The sequence below is a fragment of the Camelina sativa genome, chromosome 10 (genome assembly GCF_030686135.1).
Source record: "Camelina sativa cultivar CO46 ecotype springtype chromosome 10, ASM3068613v1".
Lineage (NCBI taxonomy): Eukaryota > Viridiplantae > Streptophyta > Magnoliopsida > Brassicales > Brassicaceae > Camelina > Camelina sativa.
The window spans coordinates 25,148,525-25,167,431 of NC_141889.1; the positions used below are offsets into that span (position 1 = coordinate 25,148,525).

Here is an 18,907-nt window from a genome sequence, read left to right on the forward strand (position 1 = left end):
AACCATTTGCTCCAAGTATGTGGGGCATCAGCAGTCATACATCGTAAATAAGTTTCCAAAGTCTTATTAGTTACCTCGGTTTGACCGTCCGTTTGTGGGCGATATGCTGTAGAAAACTTTAAATTCACACCATGAACCCGAAACATCTCTTTCCAGACTTCACTAAAAAAGGTGGGATCTCTGTCACTTACTATGTCTTTAGGCATACCATGGAGCTTGAATATGTTATCCAGATACAACTGAGCCACATCAACCGCTGTGTATGGGTGAGATAAGGCTAGAAAGTGAGCATTCTTACTTAGCCTATCAATAATAACTAGAATACAGTGTTTGCCTGATGATGGTGGTAGTCCCTCGATAAAATCTAGGCTGATTGATTCCCAAACGCCAGTAGGGACCGGTAGAGGCTGCAGCAAACCCGGTTTGGCGGCTAAGTCATACTTATTCTATTGACAAACAGAACAATTTTGCACGTAGTTCTGGACTTCCAAACTCATTTGTGGCCAGTAGAATAATGACTTCACTCTATGTAGTGTGGTGTCTCTGCCTGAATAACCCCCTATTGCTGAATTGTGTAACCATTTAAAAATGTGAAGTTTAACCTCGGTGTTATTACCAACTACCAACTTTCATTTTCTTCGGAGTTCATCATTAGTATAAGTAAACGCAGGGTGAGAGGCCTTGTCAGATTGGAGCTCAGATATAAATTTCTGCAAATGAGGATCAGTTTGCCATAACAACTTGAGAGAGTCATAGAATCCATGATGAGCTTGAGAAAGGGTGATATGGAGAATTTGAGACCCTGAAACCCGTGAGAGTGCATCAACTGCACAATTTTCCTTTCCCTGCTTATATTAGATCTCATATGTGTACCCCATAAGCTTAGACAACCACCTTTGTTGAAAGGGAGTTGTTACCTTCTGTTCCAAGAGAAATTTCAAGCTTTTCTGATCTGTCTTAATAAGGAATGGTCGGTGGGCGAGATAGGCACTCCACGTTTGTACATCGTGCACCACTGCCATCAATTCTTTCTCATAAACAGATGGGGATTGATGTTTAGGACCCAATTCTCTACTAATGTACCCAATTGGGTGTTTATCCTGCATCAAAACAGCACCAATTCCAGAGTTAGAAGCATCTGTCTCTATCACAAATAACTTGTTAAAGTCAGGGAGAGCTAGAACTGGAGACGAGGTGATGGCTGCCTTTAGTGCTATAAAGGCTTGTGTAGCATCTGAACACCATAAAAACCTGTCCTTCTTAAGCAGAGTGGTGAGTGGACGAGCAACAACACTATAGCCCTTGATAAACCGTCTGTAGTAATTGGCTAGTCCTAAGAAACTCTGCAGCTGCTTTTGAGTCGAGGGTATAGGCCACTATTCAATTGCCTTGATCTTGCTAGGATCAGTGCTCACACTATCTGCAGATATAAAATGGCCCAAATATTCGATAATGGTAGCTCCAAAAGTACACTTGGAAGGTTTAAGATACAGTTGTTGTTCGCGGAGTATGGTGAAAACCATGTTCAAATGCTGGAGATGCTCTTCCCACGTATGACTGTACACAAGAATGTCATCAAAGAAGACAAGCAAACATTTTCTAGCAATACTCTGAAATACATGATTCATGAGGCTTTGAAATTTGCAAGGAGCATTTGTAAGACCAAACGGCATCACCAAATACTCGTAGTGTCCAGAGTGTGTTTTGAAAGCTGTCCTATTCACGTCGGATGGTGACATTCTAATTTGATGGAATCCAGCCCTGAGATCCAACTTGGAGAAAATTTTAGATCCACCTAACTCATCTAATAAATCTTCAAGCAATGGTATAGGATACTTATCTTTAATTGTCTGCTTATTGAGGCCTCTATAATCCACACATAATCTCCAAGAGCCATCTTTTTTCTTAACAAGCACAGCGGGAGAGGCATACGGACTGGAGCTGTACTGAATAATCCCTTGTTGCAGCATATCCTTAACCATAGTATCGATCACATCTTTCTGTAGCGAGGAGTATCTGTAAGGTCGTTGATTCACAGGATTGGCTCCAACGACAAGGGGAATCTGGTGATCAAATCCTTCTCTAAAAGGAGGAAGTTCAGTAGGCTCCGCAAACAAGTCTGCATAAGATGTTAACAAAGGCTGCAAAGAGGTTAAGTGTACAGAATCAGTTCTTGTGGCAGATATATAAGAGAATAGGGCATCTGTTTGCAGAGATTTGGAGGGAGAATCTAAGTCGTCGATTTCTCTGAGCTGAAGCATTGCAATTTGTGGTTCTTGAAGCAACAACTGATTGAGACAACCACCGCTAATCAACTTACATCCGACTTTTGTAACACCACGCAAGATATGTCTAATGCCGTTGAAAGTGAAATCCATTCTCAGGTTCAAAAAAATCCCACAAGATGGGACCGAGAGTAACAAGCCACTGCACTCCTAACACCAAATCACAACAGTCGAGAGGTAGAGTTCTGATTTCTGTAGTAAAAGTGTAATTCTGCATAGACCATGTGAAATAACTGCACTTGAAACCAGTTTGTAAATTGTTCCCATTTGCTGCTGAGACAGACATGGGCTTGATAATTTCCAGCAAACAACCCAAGTCTTTAGCTGCATTTAACTCCAAAAAGTTGTGTGTACTACCAGGATCTAGCAAAATATGAATCTTCTTCTTCCCATACTGACCAATGATCCGCATACAATTGAATGTGGTAGAGCCGCTCAGAGCATTCACAGATATAGTTGGTGTTTTATCAGGCCGATCATCTATTACTTCCTGTAACATTAGCTCTGTAACTCCCTCTTCATCTGACATAATATCTTCTTCACCCTCCAGGTAAAGAATTTGTCCTCTCTTATGTTTCAAATGATGTCCTGGAGAAAAAGGTTCATCACAAAACATACAAAGGCCTTTGGCTCTCCTATCTTGCATCTCTTGGTAAGAGAAATTTTGGGCTGGTTTTTCAGAAGTGGTTCGTGGTGTGAAGGTTGGTTTGGGTGATGGGAGTATAGGAGCAGTTGTCGGATTGAGGATGGGCTGGGGTTTGTAGTATGGGTTGAAAGAAACTCGATTTTGTTTGGATGGAAATTGGAGGAGTTAAGTTTCGTGTAATTTGGCAAGATGACCTGCTTCCGAGACTGTTTGCACCTCGAACTGTCTCACATGTAAGGCTAGATGTGGACTCATATTTGCCAAAAAGATGATGAGCGCATATGACTTTGGTAGCGACAACCGTGTAAGAGCACATTCAAATTTATTTAAGTAAACATCCAAAGTATCACCAACTTGCTTCAAGGTGACTAACGAAGCCAATGGATCATCGTAAGGTTCACCAAAGCGACTAGAGATGGCAACGATGTATGCTGGCCATAAAGGATAACCACCACATCGTTCATGGATGTAATTGTGATGCCATTGCAAAGCATTACCCTCGAGATAAAGAGACGCAAAACGAAATTTTTGCTCCGGTGGTGTGTTGTCAAGCATGAAAAATTGCTCACACCTATAAATCCAGTCATTGATCTTTGTGCCATCAAAGGTAGGGAAGCCAATTTTCGTCAGCCTTGAAGCCAGTCCATTAGGCAAAAAAGGTGTTGTCTCTTGCTCAAGTGGAGGTGTCGGGTTAAGATCGTGTGCATATTGGTTAAGACTGGGTGGGTCGGGTGTGTTTGGGTTTTGTGATGACGATATGGTTGAGGTGGATGGGTCTGATTCATGAGGTCGGTTAAACTGGGTCAAGGTCTGTGACATGAACTTCGAGATTGTCTCTTCTAGACTAACCCGCGATTTCACCAAACCTTCAATCTTGGAGTTGAGGTCATCTGTGACCTTCTTCTGGTCATTAATTTGTTTTGCCATGGTCTGTAATCTGGTAGCATCTGCCATGATTTACGGTCCGAGGTTCGTTCTGCTCTGATACCAATGAGATAGGTCTTCTTAGGAAGAGCTATAAATCCGATCCAGAAGCTTACCAAAAGCTCGAACAACGGTGAATCACAAGCTAGAAAGTGAAAGAGATAAGAATATCACCTCGGAGCAAAGGATTCGGTGGTGGTCAATGATTATGAGTTAACAGAGAGAAGGGTGTAAGAAAATATTATTATTCGATTAACGTTCATGTGCAGCTGTATGCCTTACATATATAATAAAAGTGCAAATCTGGTTTACATAGATACCGGTTAATTAGAGAAAATGAAATACTAAACCAAAATAATAGTAAAACCAAATAAAGAATAAAACAGAAGAGAAGAGATGTTTGAGAGACGTGTGATTCCTATCACAGAAAACCAAATGTTCAAGGTTATACAATGAGAGAGCTCTCTTTCTTCTTCGGAATGATCTTTCTCTTTCTTTTGTTTTCAGTTCTTCTTATTCTTCAATTTTTGAAAGGTTTTAACCAAAATTAGACACTTTTAATCATTATTCGAAAAATCATTCCTTTTGATTTACTCAATACTCATTTTTGCAAATTTCATTCCTTTCTTTCTTAATGGTTTCCTGGGAGCTTCGAACCCTTAGTTTATGTTCTTCTATGCATGTAACTGAATCGGAGATTAGTAACATTTTGCTTAATTTGTGTTGAAATAATTATTGAATTGGATGATTGAAACAAGTTCAAGCTTTTAAATTTTTGTGAATGTGTTCTGAATTCTGATCCGCAGGTTGTGTGGTATCCAGAATTGAATTTGGTTGTTCAAGGTACAATCTTTCAATCTTTTTTTTTTTCAAACTTTAAAATGTCGAGGAACATAGTGTTACTAATTTGGATCAGAACACATTGTTAAGTTGATTTGGTTTAACATGTCATATTTTCTAAATACATCTTTTGTTGGTTACCGCATTGGAGAATTTATAGATTCAGATTTGTGTATGCACAAAGCACATATGTATAAGATGACTCTATAGTAGAAAATGTTTCATAATTTTGACGGTGTGTTAATGTTTTTGCAGATTGTGAAGGATTTGCTGAATACTTTTCCTTCAGTTCTGAAAAACAGATCCCTGCTACAACCATAATAAGTGGTTCAGCTACAAAGAAAACAGGAGGTTCAGTTACAAAGAAAACAGTCGTCGACCTGTCACCTTTCGCAGCTAGCTTTCCATATATTCCTGGCCTGAAAGAGCTAAACTAGTCAACTTAAACATGCCAAAATTTGTCAGATGGGATTGGCCACTTGGAATTCTTAGAATAACTGGACTTGAGCGGAAATGATTCTGAGAGCTTACCAGAAGATATGAATAGAATTTCCCGGTTGAAAACTCTATGGCTCCAGCAAACTCAAGGAATTGACAGAGCTAACTCAGGTGCAGTCACTCACTCTTTCCAAATGTAGGAACCTCAGATCATTGGTGAATCCCTCTGATGCCTTGACAATTGCAAGAACGTGATGTCATTATTAGACCAGCTAAGTCATTTCACCAAGTTAGATCTCAGCAGCTATTAAAGCATTAGAGATCTTACCTCATTGGTAACTCTCTGCCTCAATAACTGCAAGAAACTCAAATCGGGGTGAAAGAAATGCCACTGAGCCTTCAGTTTCTCGATGCACGCACATGGCTGTGATTCTCTTGAAGCTGATGCTTTAGAACATTTCAGAGGGAGACTTAACAAAGAGGTGAACATGGCTGTGATTCTCTTAAAGCTGATCCTTTAGAACATTGCTATGATTAATCCAGTCTCTTTAACACCTTTTTTTTTTTTCAGGTACCGCGTAATGCCTGCTTCCAAGATAATGAGATTAAGAGGATCACCAAGCCATAAAGAGTCGCCTGGCCAAGTTCCTACACTGCTCATATTTGTGTGCCATGCTTATGAATGTTCTTCTCATTATGATCCTGTGTGAACAGCTACGTTGATGACTTTTCATGGCCTTTCGAATGAAGTAAGTAAGAGTGTTCAAGCAAACCATTTATTTCAGTTTTAATTTCAGCTGTATCTGTGTTCTTATTGTATCTTTGAAAGCGAGAGAGAAACTTTGTGAAATAGAGATCATTTAGTGTAAGTTATTTTACTAAATGATCTAGTGTAATGAAGCTGTTCACGAAACAGTAGAAACACCATCATAAATTGAATCTTAGTTACAAGAGAATTTTATTGTTTTTGATAAAGACAAAACACAGAGTTAGAGGAAATAAAACAAAAAATACAAAGAAAAGCTAGAAACCAAACTTCAAGATTTCTCTACTAAGATCTTGCCTATTAAGTAACATCCGATTGTAATTGTATCAAACACACGATCACATGACATGGATGTTGCATTTGGATGATCGTTTAGGAAGAGCAAGAAGATCATTTGTGAGTTGCAACTTGTTGTCTGCCTCATCACTAATATTCACTTTCATCTCTTCAAGATTCTCCATTTCTCTCAAGAAGCACTTCACTTGGTTCAGTTCCTCGAGACTTCCTTTATACCTTTGTATCTCAACCACCTTCACAACAGTCCCACCATTAATGTTAACCCCACAATCGCTTATGCCGCACAAACCATTAAGGACTAGAGTTTCTAGCTTTGGAGCCTTTTCAATCATATTGCTAAGCAATTTCCAATATTCTTTCTTATTACCCTCAAAATGTAGAGTGGCCAAGTTCTTAAACATGGGATTCTCATCAAGATCAAGGCATGCAACACATCAAAGCAACAAACAAACCATCAAACAAGACAAAGAAAGAAAGAATAAGTGAAAGGAAAGAGATAGAGATGGGGATCAGAGACATGCCTCAACAGTAGAAGAAGAGAGGTAAAGGATTTGAAGACTGGAGATAGAATTCACGATTTTTAAACAGGTGTTGTGTTCATAACCCCATCTCCCGTTCCGTGGGAAAACAAGATTCAGGCGGGCTTCTAAAAGAGCATTGAAGCAATCCTCCGATTCATAGAGACAAGTTAGATAATCAGAGTAGTCGAGGTAGACAAGACTGGGTGTGTAGATTGACAAAACGCGAGGGGATTGAACATCGTTATTGTAGTGAACTGTGAGTTTCTTGATGTTGCCGTGGTCTATAAAGTGAGGTGCTGAAAGATCTTCGAATTCACAATCTCTATCTCTAATGTAAATGTGATGTATATATAATTCTTCGAGCTCAGGGCAACCCTCAAGCATCACATCACACAGACAACAATTTGAAAACGAAACTGTGTGGAGGTGGCGCAGCCTAAGAAACTGGTTTGTAGCTCAATCAAGGGAATTGAATTATTCTCTTGAGACCTACTTCGCTGAATCAAGAGATTTGCGTAAATCTCTTGAGACCGACTTCCTGTTTTGATGAAGCTAATCAAATCAAGACAAGGGATGAGAAACAAATCTCGTTTATTAATTATCAAAAGCTGCCTTAAAACCTTAACCCCAAGAGCACTTATATAGTTTCCAACCTAGGTCACAACCGACGTAGGAGAAAGTAAATAAAAAGACTTAAACACCCAAAGAAGTCTTTCTTAGAAAACAAGAAAAAGGAAATTAACAAAAACACGTAAAATCCAATAATACGTATCTAAGCCATCAAGATGCTGCTGCATCAGGAGGAGAGACTCTTTAGCAGGGGAAGACAAACCTCCCTCAAAGGAGACTTACCGAGACAAAGTTATGTTCCTAAAGTGAGCTTGACCCAGGGGCGGACGCAAGGCATTGAAGGGTGGGGCACGTGCCCCACGCAGTTTTTTTTTTGTTTTTTTCAATGTTTTCAAAACTGGACTGGACCGGCGGTCGAACCACGTTAACCCGCGAACCGGCAGCATACTCAGGTTGGATTAATATCAAAATCCAAAGAAAATTGAACCGGTAAAAAAACCATATCAACCCGCCAAAAACCCAAAAACTGGTGAACCATTGAACCGGATAAAACCGGGTTCTAACTTTTTTTTGTAAAAACGAGTGCAATTAATTACCTTTCTAGTTTTATTTTTAGCAGTAGTAGGGTTTCTTAAAATAAAAATTCTCGTAATTGAACTTTTTACTTTTCATATTAGTTTTTTTTCTTTTAGTTTGAGTTCTCTGCAACTCACACCACAAATCTTCAAAATTAAAGTAATTTTATTGAAACTAATTATTTTTATAATAAAAGATGTTTGATCAGTGCATGTTTTGGTAATCAATTTGGTGTTCATTTTTTCTCTAGTATACGTAATAGAAGAGAATGATTATTAAAATATTTTATTGGTAATGGTTAGTTTGTTACACTTTAAGTTTATTATTTAAAAAAAATTATGATTATTGAAATATTTTATTTGGTGTAACCAATTATATCATAGTTGTAACCATTGAAAAAAAATAGAAAACATATCCTTCCTTATTATTTATAAAAATATCATCAAAATCAATTAAACCCGGTTAACCCCAGTCGAACCGTATTGACTCATGACCCAGAAACTTTCCCGATTCAGTTACCGGTCCGGTTTTAAAAACATTGGTTTTTTTCCTTTTCTTCATACAACTTACTCAATTATCTTCAGTCTAATAGGTAATTTTGAAAGGTGCCCCACTCTAATTACAAACCAAAGATGTGCCTTAACCCCAAACGGCCAAACCAGTCATACAAAGAAGGAAATAAAATATTTCAACCCAAAATAAAACACCCATATAAAATTTTTTATTTCTATAAACAAATGTATCCGACAATTATTTCTTTTAATTGTGCAAAGGAAGCCTGCGAATTATAATAACAACGATGGAAGATTTATATTTAGCAATATAGCATCATTGACCTAGTTTTTCCTCTGTTAACTAAAACTTTTTTTTTATTGTTTTTTTCTTCCAGTTGTAACTTCTAAAACAAACGTGTTTATACTTTATAGTAAGTAATTATTTTGTGATTAATTTATACAATGGAAAATTCTCTAGTTAAAATAATCGTTTTTTTTATCTAGTTTTATAAAACTATTTTCTATGCTTCAAACTTATGCATTATGTTATTTTATATTATAATTGATAATTTGTTCATATATCAGTATTTCAATCCAAAATATAATTAATGGTTTCTAAAGGGTAGCCTAATTTGTTTTGCTGAAAAAAAAGTTGATAAAGTGACATGACGAAAATTTTATTTAGTATAAAAAACCTATTGTAATTTAATAGGTTTTTAAATTTATAATACAGCTTCTTTTCATGTTCATATAATTTTTTTTCGTTATATTGTGCCCCATGCTAAAAATGTTTCTGGATCCGCCACTCGCTTGACCAATGTGTTGTTAATGTATAGGGTGTTAGGAAGAAGACTTGGTGGCTTGTGCATCAAAGGCATATTTATGCGAAGATCAAGATCGGAAAGGCCTTGTTCCAATGCCTTTGATATCCATCTGCGAGTAAGAGCCATGCGGTGAACATCATCATCTTGATATTTTAGTGAGAATTTCTTCAAGGAATTGTTGTTGGAAACTGAAACTGAAAGTGTTTTATCCACGAAATCTCTGAAGCTATTCGATGCGTCTTCACTGTGTCTCTCGGTCTCGGGATAGAGTAAATCAGAGTCGTCTTGATCGAGAGATGAGCAGAGAAGATTCATTATATGGAACAGAGTCCTCCATCTTTTGGAGAGAATTGAGGTATATAAGCAGCTCGTTTAGTAGGAAGAAACGACAAGATATGAGCAAGTATCTCATCTGGAAGAGAGCTGATTGAATCTACGGAGTCAGATAACAATGCTACCTTTTTGCTTTTGGTCTCCATAACAAAATTGCGTGGCGGAGACGGTATCGATTTAGGGTTCTCAAAGTGGTTCAACGGCAAGAAGGCAAAGATGGTAACAACGTATTAGGGTTCTCAAAAGTAAAAACTTAGAAGGGGACCAAATGTTTTTTTTTTTATTATGTGGCATGACTTATTTGCCTCATAATTATTAGGTATACCGTATACATAAAAAAATTCTAATTTGAAATAGTTTAATAATTCGATAGAAAACTATTATAATGATCAAAAGATATATCATGAGCATGAATTGGTCTAAAATATGCTGTCAAAAAAAAAAAAAAATTGTTCATATAAGAATCCGAAAAAAAAACTTAATTTTCGATTTAATTCTGAAAAGTCCGTGAAAAGGAATATGATATGCAGTATGTAATTGTGACAACCGGGACGGACGACATCAACCTCCATGAATTCATTATTCACACGACCACTAAATTAAACCAAGCAATTTGATTGTTAAAAACAAACATTATTTAGCTAGCACGTTTAAAACTTTTGTAGATTCATTTACAAGAAAATTATAAAACGAATTATATTTTTTAGGTGTGTGATATATCATGGTTTTTATGGTTTTTAACAATAATGCAAGTGTGTTTTTGAGTCTTTTGATTTGCCTTGTTTCTAAACTCTATATCTCAAGGGTTTAGGGTATATAATTCAAATTTTGAAACATATATATTTTTCTATATTGTTTTTTTGGTAGACGATGATCAATATTTTTTTCGTATGTGTTTTTTGCAAAACCAAATTGATAAAACTAAGATGCATACTGATGAGTATATAAAAATTTTTGGTTCAAGAGTTTAATAACTTGAAAAGAAATCAAGGATTCAAAAAAATACTTCACCCAACGAAAGGAGTTAAACAACTGACAGTTCATAAAATTTTGGTTCAAGAGTTTATTATAACATTTTATTCATTTTCTTTTGATTAGTTTGATAGTACATATCATATATCTGATATTTGCTTCAACATGAATCTTAGTTCATCTATTGTGCCCGTGGCGGTGGCGGAGGATAACCATAACCAGGTTTTGTCGGATCGTGTGTTGGGTTTGGGCCTGGTTCCGGATAATCCATCATATTCGAAATACTCTCTTCAACCTATATAAGCACAATTTTTTTTGTTTGGTTTGATGAAAAATTTCACCACAATTATCATATGCGCGCTGATCTATTTTTTTAAAGTGACTAAAAATTATTGATCAACAAATACGAAAGAAAAGAAAAATCTATGAAAATATGTATTTTCGTTAATAGTATTGCTTACATTGTTTACAGAATATTGGTTGGTGTGAGCAATTTCAATTCCATGGCCCTCTTTAAACCCAAATCCTAAGAAAGAATAGGTGAATTAATCAATGAAGAATCATATTGTTAGAGTATATATAGTACAGATGTGAAATTCATAACAATTAGACAACATCTTCTATGTTAAACGTACAGTTTTTCACATCACACTAATATATCATGCATCAATTATAGTCATTATTTTATTAAATTAGATGTTTTATGATACTTTCAAATTACCTGAAGAACACAATGGAGAAATGAGCAAGAGCGATATAAGAGTCACTAGATTCATCTTTGAAAACATTTTTTTCTATCCGAGAGAACTCAAGATATATATAGTCTGGTTTTGTATATTATAGTTATAGAACTAACGCATGCTTCTCTATATATATATGTATACACATTGTGGTATTGTGTTGACAAAGAAATAGATATTTACCATTATATTCAGCTATCCACTAATGTATATGCACATAGGTCTTCATTCTTAATTTACATTTAAAACTAAATCTTTTAGTACTGATTTTTTTTTCAGACAATTAACATATTTATATTTTACAAGTCCTTAAATTATCAATTAGTTTCCAAAAAAAATCAAAAGTAATTAGAAAAGAATCTTTTTTTTCCTTCAAACCAAAAAAGAAAAAGAAGGGAAAAAATCATAAGAAAATATCTTTATACAATATGTTTACATTGTTACGAAGATATGTTGCCTATAGTAGCCCATTAACTAATGAAATAAACATACAATAGTGGGTGTTATTGGTTTAAGATTTGAATAGAGTTTTAAAGATTTTAAATGTTATGTAGAATCTGTTGTTATTAGATCAAGATTTTGTTAAACTCTGTTAAAGTTTAGTGTTATTAGTTTGTGATTTGTAAAAAATCATTTAAATTCTTAACAAATCTGGGTTATTGGATTCAGACTTTTATAAAGTCATTAAAAATTTGGTGTTATTCAACTAAAACAAAAGAATCTAGCATTGTTAATGAGTTTAATTATTATGTTATTGGTTCATGATTTTAGACACTTTCTTTACATAATAAAGTCATAAAAGTATCATAAAAATACAGGGATTGTTTGGAAGACTTTACAAGATTTTAGAAAACCAATCAACAAAACTCTCTAGCAATCTTTAACAATCTTTCACTTATTAACTTTTAATGATTTTGTTGAACTCTTCAAAAATCTTCATAAGACACTGATAATCAATAATAAAAAGTTATTTTTATACATATGTATTACGAAGATATGTTTCCTATCATAAGCCTCCTCTCAATCCTTAATCACCTCACTCTCCTCTAGTGTTAGTGTAATTAGCCCATGTACAAATTGCTCTGTCTTTATCATCTCTTCATACATTGTTTGTTTTAATATGTATGTATTTAGAACTGCTTTACTTCTTCTCTATTCTGTTTCTTAATGCAATTTATTTAGATTTTGATTTGTGTTTTTACAATGATGTCAGAATAATTTTCTTGTTAGGTTTAGGGATTCACATAATTTAAAGGGCAAAAATGTTTTGATTAGTCAAGTTATAAAATTAAGCCATAATTGTTTTTTGTAAATAGATGTTTGGTTTTTAATTGATATTATAATGTAGTCAAATAAAAAACTACCCATCACCACACTTTTTATTGGGCCCCATGTCCATTATCGTCTTATGGACCTATTTTTTAAGTAGATCTCATAGGATGGGGTTATGGCTCTCGGCCGTGGGCTCACCTATATTCGATGACTAGTTTGCTAACTTTGCAATCACTCTTCAATGTTTGTTTATACTGAAATTTATCTAGTTTGACACAACTCTTTGCTAAAATAACTAGAATGACACATAATCGAATGTGATAACTAGAGTAACACAACTCTTTGAACAAATGACCAAAAACCCAGTTTTAAACATTTTTGTTGCATTTTTTTTTTAAATAAATTAAAATGTCTAAACAAATCAAATTAGAATGGCTTCTACGTGAAGAACAAATTTCCAATACCCTCGATTATGGTGAATGGTGAAAGACAACACAAACATTTATGTGATTGGAATGTTTGTACGATTTGTAATGGAGTGGAGACAATTTTGCATGTTCTGCCTGATTGTCCAACTATGTCGGTGTCGGGTGTGTGGTTGCAACTGATCCCAGTACGAAAGAGGAATGTGTTTTTTGCTCAGTCGTTTCTCGAATAGCTTTATGTTAATTTGGGAGACAGAGTGACCAGAGGGGCTTGTCCATGGTCAATTACCTTGGCAATGACAGTCTGGTTGGGTTTGAAGTGGCGGTATGAAATTTTTTTTGGCGAGAGAGGTAAATGTAGAGATAGAGTCAGATTTCTCGAAGATCTAGCTCTGGAAGTGGCTATGACAAATCAGAGTTGTGCCACCAGAACCTAGTTTGTTGGAAGTAAATACAGATGGGGCCTCTCATGGTAATCCATGATCAGCTACTGTAGGAGGGGTTCTACGTAATGAGATAGGTGAGTGGCAGGGTAGCTTTGCACTGAATATTGGGCGTTGATTCGCTCCTTTGGCTGAACCTAGATAGCTTTGGAGATTGATTCAGAAATGGTGGTGGGCTTTTTAATGACATGTATTAGTGAGTATTATTCGTTGTCTTTCATGGTACAACCCATGGCTTTATTTTAAGGAACTTTTTTATGTGTATCTCTCACGTGTATAGGAAAGCTAATTGTCTTGTCGATACATTAGCTAACTATGTGTTATCATTACCGTTAAGTTTTCATACTTTTGTTCTGTTCCAGATGTAATAGCACCATTTTTAGGGGATGACCTTCTGGAGATTTCACGTTCTCAACGTGTCTGTTTGTAGTTCATTTGGATATTTTAATAAAACACGTGAGGCTTGGTCTCCCATTCTTCAACCAGAAAGAAAAACTTGTATTATTGATCCCAAAAGCAAAAAAAAAACCTAAAATATAATTAGAGAATTTGGCAAAAAAAACAAAAAAAAAACTATATTTAACTAACAAACAATACTAACCATCAATTTATCATATTATGTATTATCTATAATAATGACATTTTTGTCCCTTATGTCATAAGAATAATTGGTTTCCCTCTCTACTCTACTTCCACATGCACAGTCACCTCCACCATGTGTATATGTTCTTGTTTTTATTTTCGTTTAATTATTTCCCTTCCTTATCATATATATTTACAAAAACTTAAATTTGCAAATTCTATTATAGAAACATAAATATTCCACACATACCATAATAGTTCACATTATGAAAAATAGATGACCTTCCACGAAGTGACTATGCTGGAGTAGTCTCAGAATGGGTTACCTTCCGGGAAGTGACTATCAGAACTGTGCGAGTGAGGACAAAACACAGGGAAATATTATATGGTGACTTGTAGGGACGGTAACAAGTCTTTAAAGCCTCCAGGACGTAGCAAACCGACCGTCGGATATAGATGGGCTCACGGGCCTAGTAAGAGGACGTGAGGCCCATTAAGGAAAGTGGGCCCATGAACTGGGATTGGACATGGGCCCACTAAGAGGTGGCGGTCGGGGCATTACGCGTCAAAGTCTATGGTTTCTCCATCTTTTAAAACATATATGTTATATTATTTTCTATATTTTGTTTTGTAGTTTAGTAATTTGAAAGAAACTTTTTTTTATATGTAACATGATCATTGATCATAATTGTGGGTCTACAAAATTAAATATAATGAAATTCATGTATTAATTTTAGCTAACCTGAATCCTAAATTTTTAAAAATAAAACGATTGCTAATATTTTTTTGTAATGATTATAGTTGCACAAAAACTATGGTGGATTCTATTTTTATGGTAATTTTCTACAAACTTTGATTTCTTTCTGTTTATAAATAGATTTAAATATTTTTATGCTATTATTTAAATAAATATTTATGACTAATATTTCTTCATAAGTACTTGTGATTAATGTTTCTTCTTCATCTTAAATTGATAATTCTGTTTTTTTTGGAAAATAATATGATCTTTGTGTCTAATATATTACTAGGTTCGGACCCGCACGTACGTGCGGAGTTATTTTTGCATGATTTTTTTAATAATATAATTTTCAAGCGATCAAACCCGTCTAATATGTCTGATTGCAATGTTTAAATTTTTTTTGACCCGAAAAAAACCCTATTCCTTGTAATTCATATAAGTAAATAATATGTCCACATATGTTCTGCGTGAATTTTTGTTACCAAAATTCTTGTCCCGTATTTTGTCATACATGAATATACCCACACAAAATTCTCATAACCTGATTACTATGGAACTAATTTGAACGATTTCCTAAAATATAATAAATTTGTTGTTTAATCTTTTTTTCTTCTTCTTAATATGTAAATTAGGTCAGTTTAGCAACATGGATATTTGATATGATTTTTTTTAAAACCCTTAAGTGTATTCCCCAATTAATAGTATAGATTTCCTTCAATTATTGAATAAAAGATTCTTTAGTTATACTAATGACAATTTAATGTAAATAATATAGTAAAAGAATGGAAAATAACAAAATGGTATATAAAGCGTGAATATTTTTTATAGGAGATACCAGAAGGTATTTTATTAAGGAGAATTCTTTTAATTTGGATTATTATTAGTTTTTTTAAGTTATATATGTGTCCGTAATTGATGGAGAAATAAAATTATAAAATTGTTTCGTGAGGGAAAAGACTATAATTGGTCATTAGATCCCTTATATAATTTGTTTTAGTTATGGTATTATATCACTGGATTTTATAAATTTTAATTGATCATTAGATCCCTAAATATCTCAGCTATTGGTATATATTATTACTTGTTTTCATTTTTATTGGACTGGATTTTCTAAATATTAAGATTTCTGTAAAAATACTATAGCTACATATTTATATATAATGTTTAACTACATAGTTATCCAAATTAAAGTATGTATATTTATGTCATTTTAATTGGTGATTATATGTTTTTTGGGCAAATATAGAATTTATAGGAGCAAAATATTGTGTAATTTAATATAAATTAAACAGTAGTGGGAGTTGACAAAAATATATATATATATATATATATATATAGCAGTGACAGTTTTACGTAATTTTTTGGAATACTAAAGATGAACAGTAAATTGGGTATGGAGATCTGTGGCGACAACATGTAAGCTTTTTCTCGAGAATAATTCTCTTTTAATATATAAGGGATTTACCCCTCTTGAATAATTTTGTCCCATCGGTACGTTCATGTTCTTGCTTTTATGAGCTCTGAGATCGATCTATTTCATCGTGTTTTTTTACAAAGTCGTCTTCGATTGGTTTTTTTGCTGATTTGTGTGATTCTCTTTGATTTTTGTTTACAAATCATTAACGATCGTGAGACTGGAAGGTCAAGGGGATTCGGATTCGTCACCTCCAAGGACGAGAAATCCATGAGGGATGCTATTGAGGAGATGAACGGGAAATAGCTTGATGGCCGTATCATCACTGTGAATGAGGCTCAGTTAAGAGGAAGCGGCGGCGGTGGAGGAGGCCGTGGTGGTGGCGGTGGTGGTTACCGTAGCGGCGGTGGTTACGTATCTGGTAGATGCGGCGGTGGCCGAGGTGGATACGGTGGTCGCCGTGAAGGTGGTAGCGGCTATGGAGGAGGTGGTGGTGGTTACGGAGGAAGCATATAGCATATATGCTATATTTTCCGATCAAAAATAATTTACTCGGTTTACTTATAATTAAGTTGACCGTATAGCATATCCATGTTTTGAAAATATTTCAAATAAATCAGTAATAAGTAAAATACGTAACCAAACTAAAATATGTAACTATCAGCCGATCAAGCTTTATATAATTGATCGGAGAACGTTGGTTGCACGATTTCAACCCTACACATTATATACTTTTCTACATTTCCAAAGTGGAAAGTGATGATTACATCCAAGGGAATTTTCAAATGTCTCTATTAACAAATGTGTGGAGGCTTATCGAATGTATACAATCTACATTTCCAGTTGGGACGAAAGCAGATCAGAAAATAGTAGAACTATCGAGGCCTTTGGTTGCCAAATTTCATATCAACTCAAGAAGCCGAAATATTCATATCACATTTAAAAAAATTTAAAAATAGAAATTAAATATTAGAATATATTGTAATATTTGTTTCTAGAAAAATTTCTATTTTTGAAAATATTAAATTTCTATAGATAATTATGAAAAATTGACTTAGATAGAAGGAACTAAAAAAACTCAAGAGGATATACTACAAATATCTATTTAAGTTGAAGATATGACACAATCTTCTATAATCCCGAAGAAATCTCATAAGGTTGCTACAAATCTCCGGTAAAAAACTATGTTTCTTTGGCTAGATACTCCATCACTAAAAGGATGAGCAAAAACTCTAAATAAGATAGAAGATCCTGACGATTATAATTAGGAGGATGATTAAAGAAAACAAATTAGGAAAAAACTATTGAAAATAAACACAAATTTTTTTTTTTAAACGAAAATTAGAAAAATTTGGAAATCAAGTGAAGTGACCTTAGTGCAGTGGCCGGTGGTAAGTTCTTAATGCACTAGGCACCATCACACCCGAGATCGAATCCCGCTCCCTACGAATGTTTTTGCTAATGGTTGAAAAAAAAAATTGGAAATCAAATATTCATATCCCATTTACCATTTAAAAAAAAAATGAAAAATAAATATTATAATCTATTATAAATATTTGTTTCAAGAAAATTTCTATTTATAAAATTGTTATCAATATAGAGGCGCTCAGTCACAACATTCGATTCTAATGAATTGGATTTACTATTATGTGATTTGATTGTTTATCTATGGTGAGATGCTATTGATATGCTTTATTGTTTTCATGAATTGAATTTCTAATTGTAGTTATAATTTTAAAATATTAATTATTTTTGTTAATTACATTTGGTCGCGAATGCTCGCGGGTAACTCCCCTAACTATATTACTTTATGTTTATATTAGAAAAATTATTTTTGTTTCTTATTATTGAAGATTAAATTATAGCTGCTCTTTTGGTTAATTTTTTTCTATTTACATTTTTGTTGGAATCCTTTTTAGTCTTATAATTAATTTACTTTTTGGTTTGTTAAATTAGTTGAACTATTATTTAAAAATATATCTGCCCATACAAGCGTATAAAAGAATTGAATTAGTGTTATATTTGACCATAATAAAGTTTAGACAATAATTGTTTTAAAAAAGTTTTTGCCGGCAGCTCCCTAGTTCTTAATTATATTAGTGATTTTGGTTATACAACAGATTGACCCATAAAATAATTGATTGAATAAGAACCCAAAAGGAAAGAAAAAAAACGATGCTCACTTACGCAAAGATAGGGGGCGACAATGGAGTTGCAAAAAAGTACTCTTTTCTAATTTAGTTGTCGCTTTTGAATTTTCATTCTAGTTATCATTTTAAATTTTGAATGCAATTTTTTTGGTGAATATTCCAGTTCTATCCATATTGTTTTAATGTTTTAACCGATAAAAAGTTATAAATATATTAATAAAGAGTAAAACGGAAAATCGGCGTTTACATACCTTCACTATTGGACTATGTTGAATTCATACATGAACTATATTACTGTTCGAAAACATACCTTCGCTAAACAATTATTTGAATTTAGTACCTTCGCTTTTAATTTTGTGCGCAAATATACCGTAACGGTGTTAGCAAAACCATTAAGTTTTGCTGAGATCAACTATTCTATCCAACACAATTTAGCGTACGGATATCTGATATTTTTTATCAGCATATCCCGTATTTCACCTGCTGGTATTTTCGTTTCTTTTTATGTGCATGACTTTGGATGTTCACAGATAATCAAATTTTCAACAGATATCTAAATCTTATTATATAAAGTTGGGTTTTGAAAGTTAGTCATTAACAAGATTTTGATATGTTTCAAGTTATCAATCTCAGGTTTTAACATGTGTAAAAGTTAA

The 18,907-nt window shown here is 34.1% G+C and overlaps 1 protein-coding gene, 1 long non-coding RNA gene and 2 pseudogenes across 2 annotated transcripts; 2 read left to right on the top strand and 2 right to left on the bottom strand.

Annotated features, from left to right (window-relative positions):
* Nucleotides 1-4,257: 4,257 nt before the first annotated feature.
* On the top strand, nucleotides 4,258-6,089 carry LOC104719687 (uncharacterized). Its single transcript, XR_756656.3, has 3 exons — nucleotides 4,258-4,698; nucleotides 4,951-5,615; nucleotides 5,705-6,089. It is a non-coding gene; the product is annotated as an uncharacterized LOC104719687 (long non-coding RNA).
* Nucleotides 6,090-6,237: 148 nt separating this feature from the next.
* LOC104719686 (putative F-box protein At5g40050) lies at nucleotides 6,238-9,660 on the bottom strand (annotated as a pseudogene).
* Nucleotides 9,661-10,553: 893 nt separating this feature from the next.
* LOC109126943 (uncharacterized) lies at nucleotides 10,554-11,365 on the bottom strand. The gene is made up of 3 exons (XM_019230914.2): nucleotides 11,208-11,365; nucleotides 10,948-11,012; nucleotides 10,554-10,781 (listed from the first exon to the last, which is right to left on the bottom strand). Exons 1-3 carry the CDS (start codon nucleotides 11,272-11,274, stop codon nucleotides 10,668-10,670), a joined length of 246 nt encoding a protein of 81 aa, XP_019086459.1. The 5' UTR covers nucleotides 11,275-11,365; the 3' UTR covers nucleotides 10,554-10,667.
* Nucleotides 11,366-16,067: 4,702 nt separating this feature from the next.
* LOC104719685 (uncharacterized) lies at nucleotides 16,068-16,862 on the top strand (annotated as a pseudogene).
* Nucleotides 16,863-18,907: the final 2,045 nt, after the last annotated feature.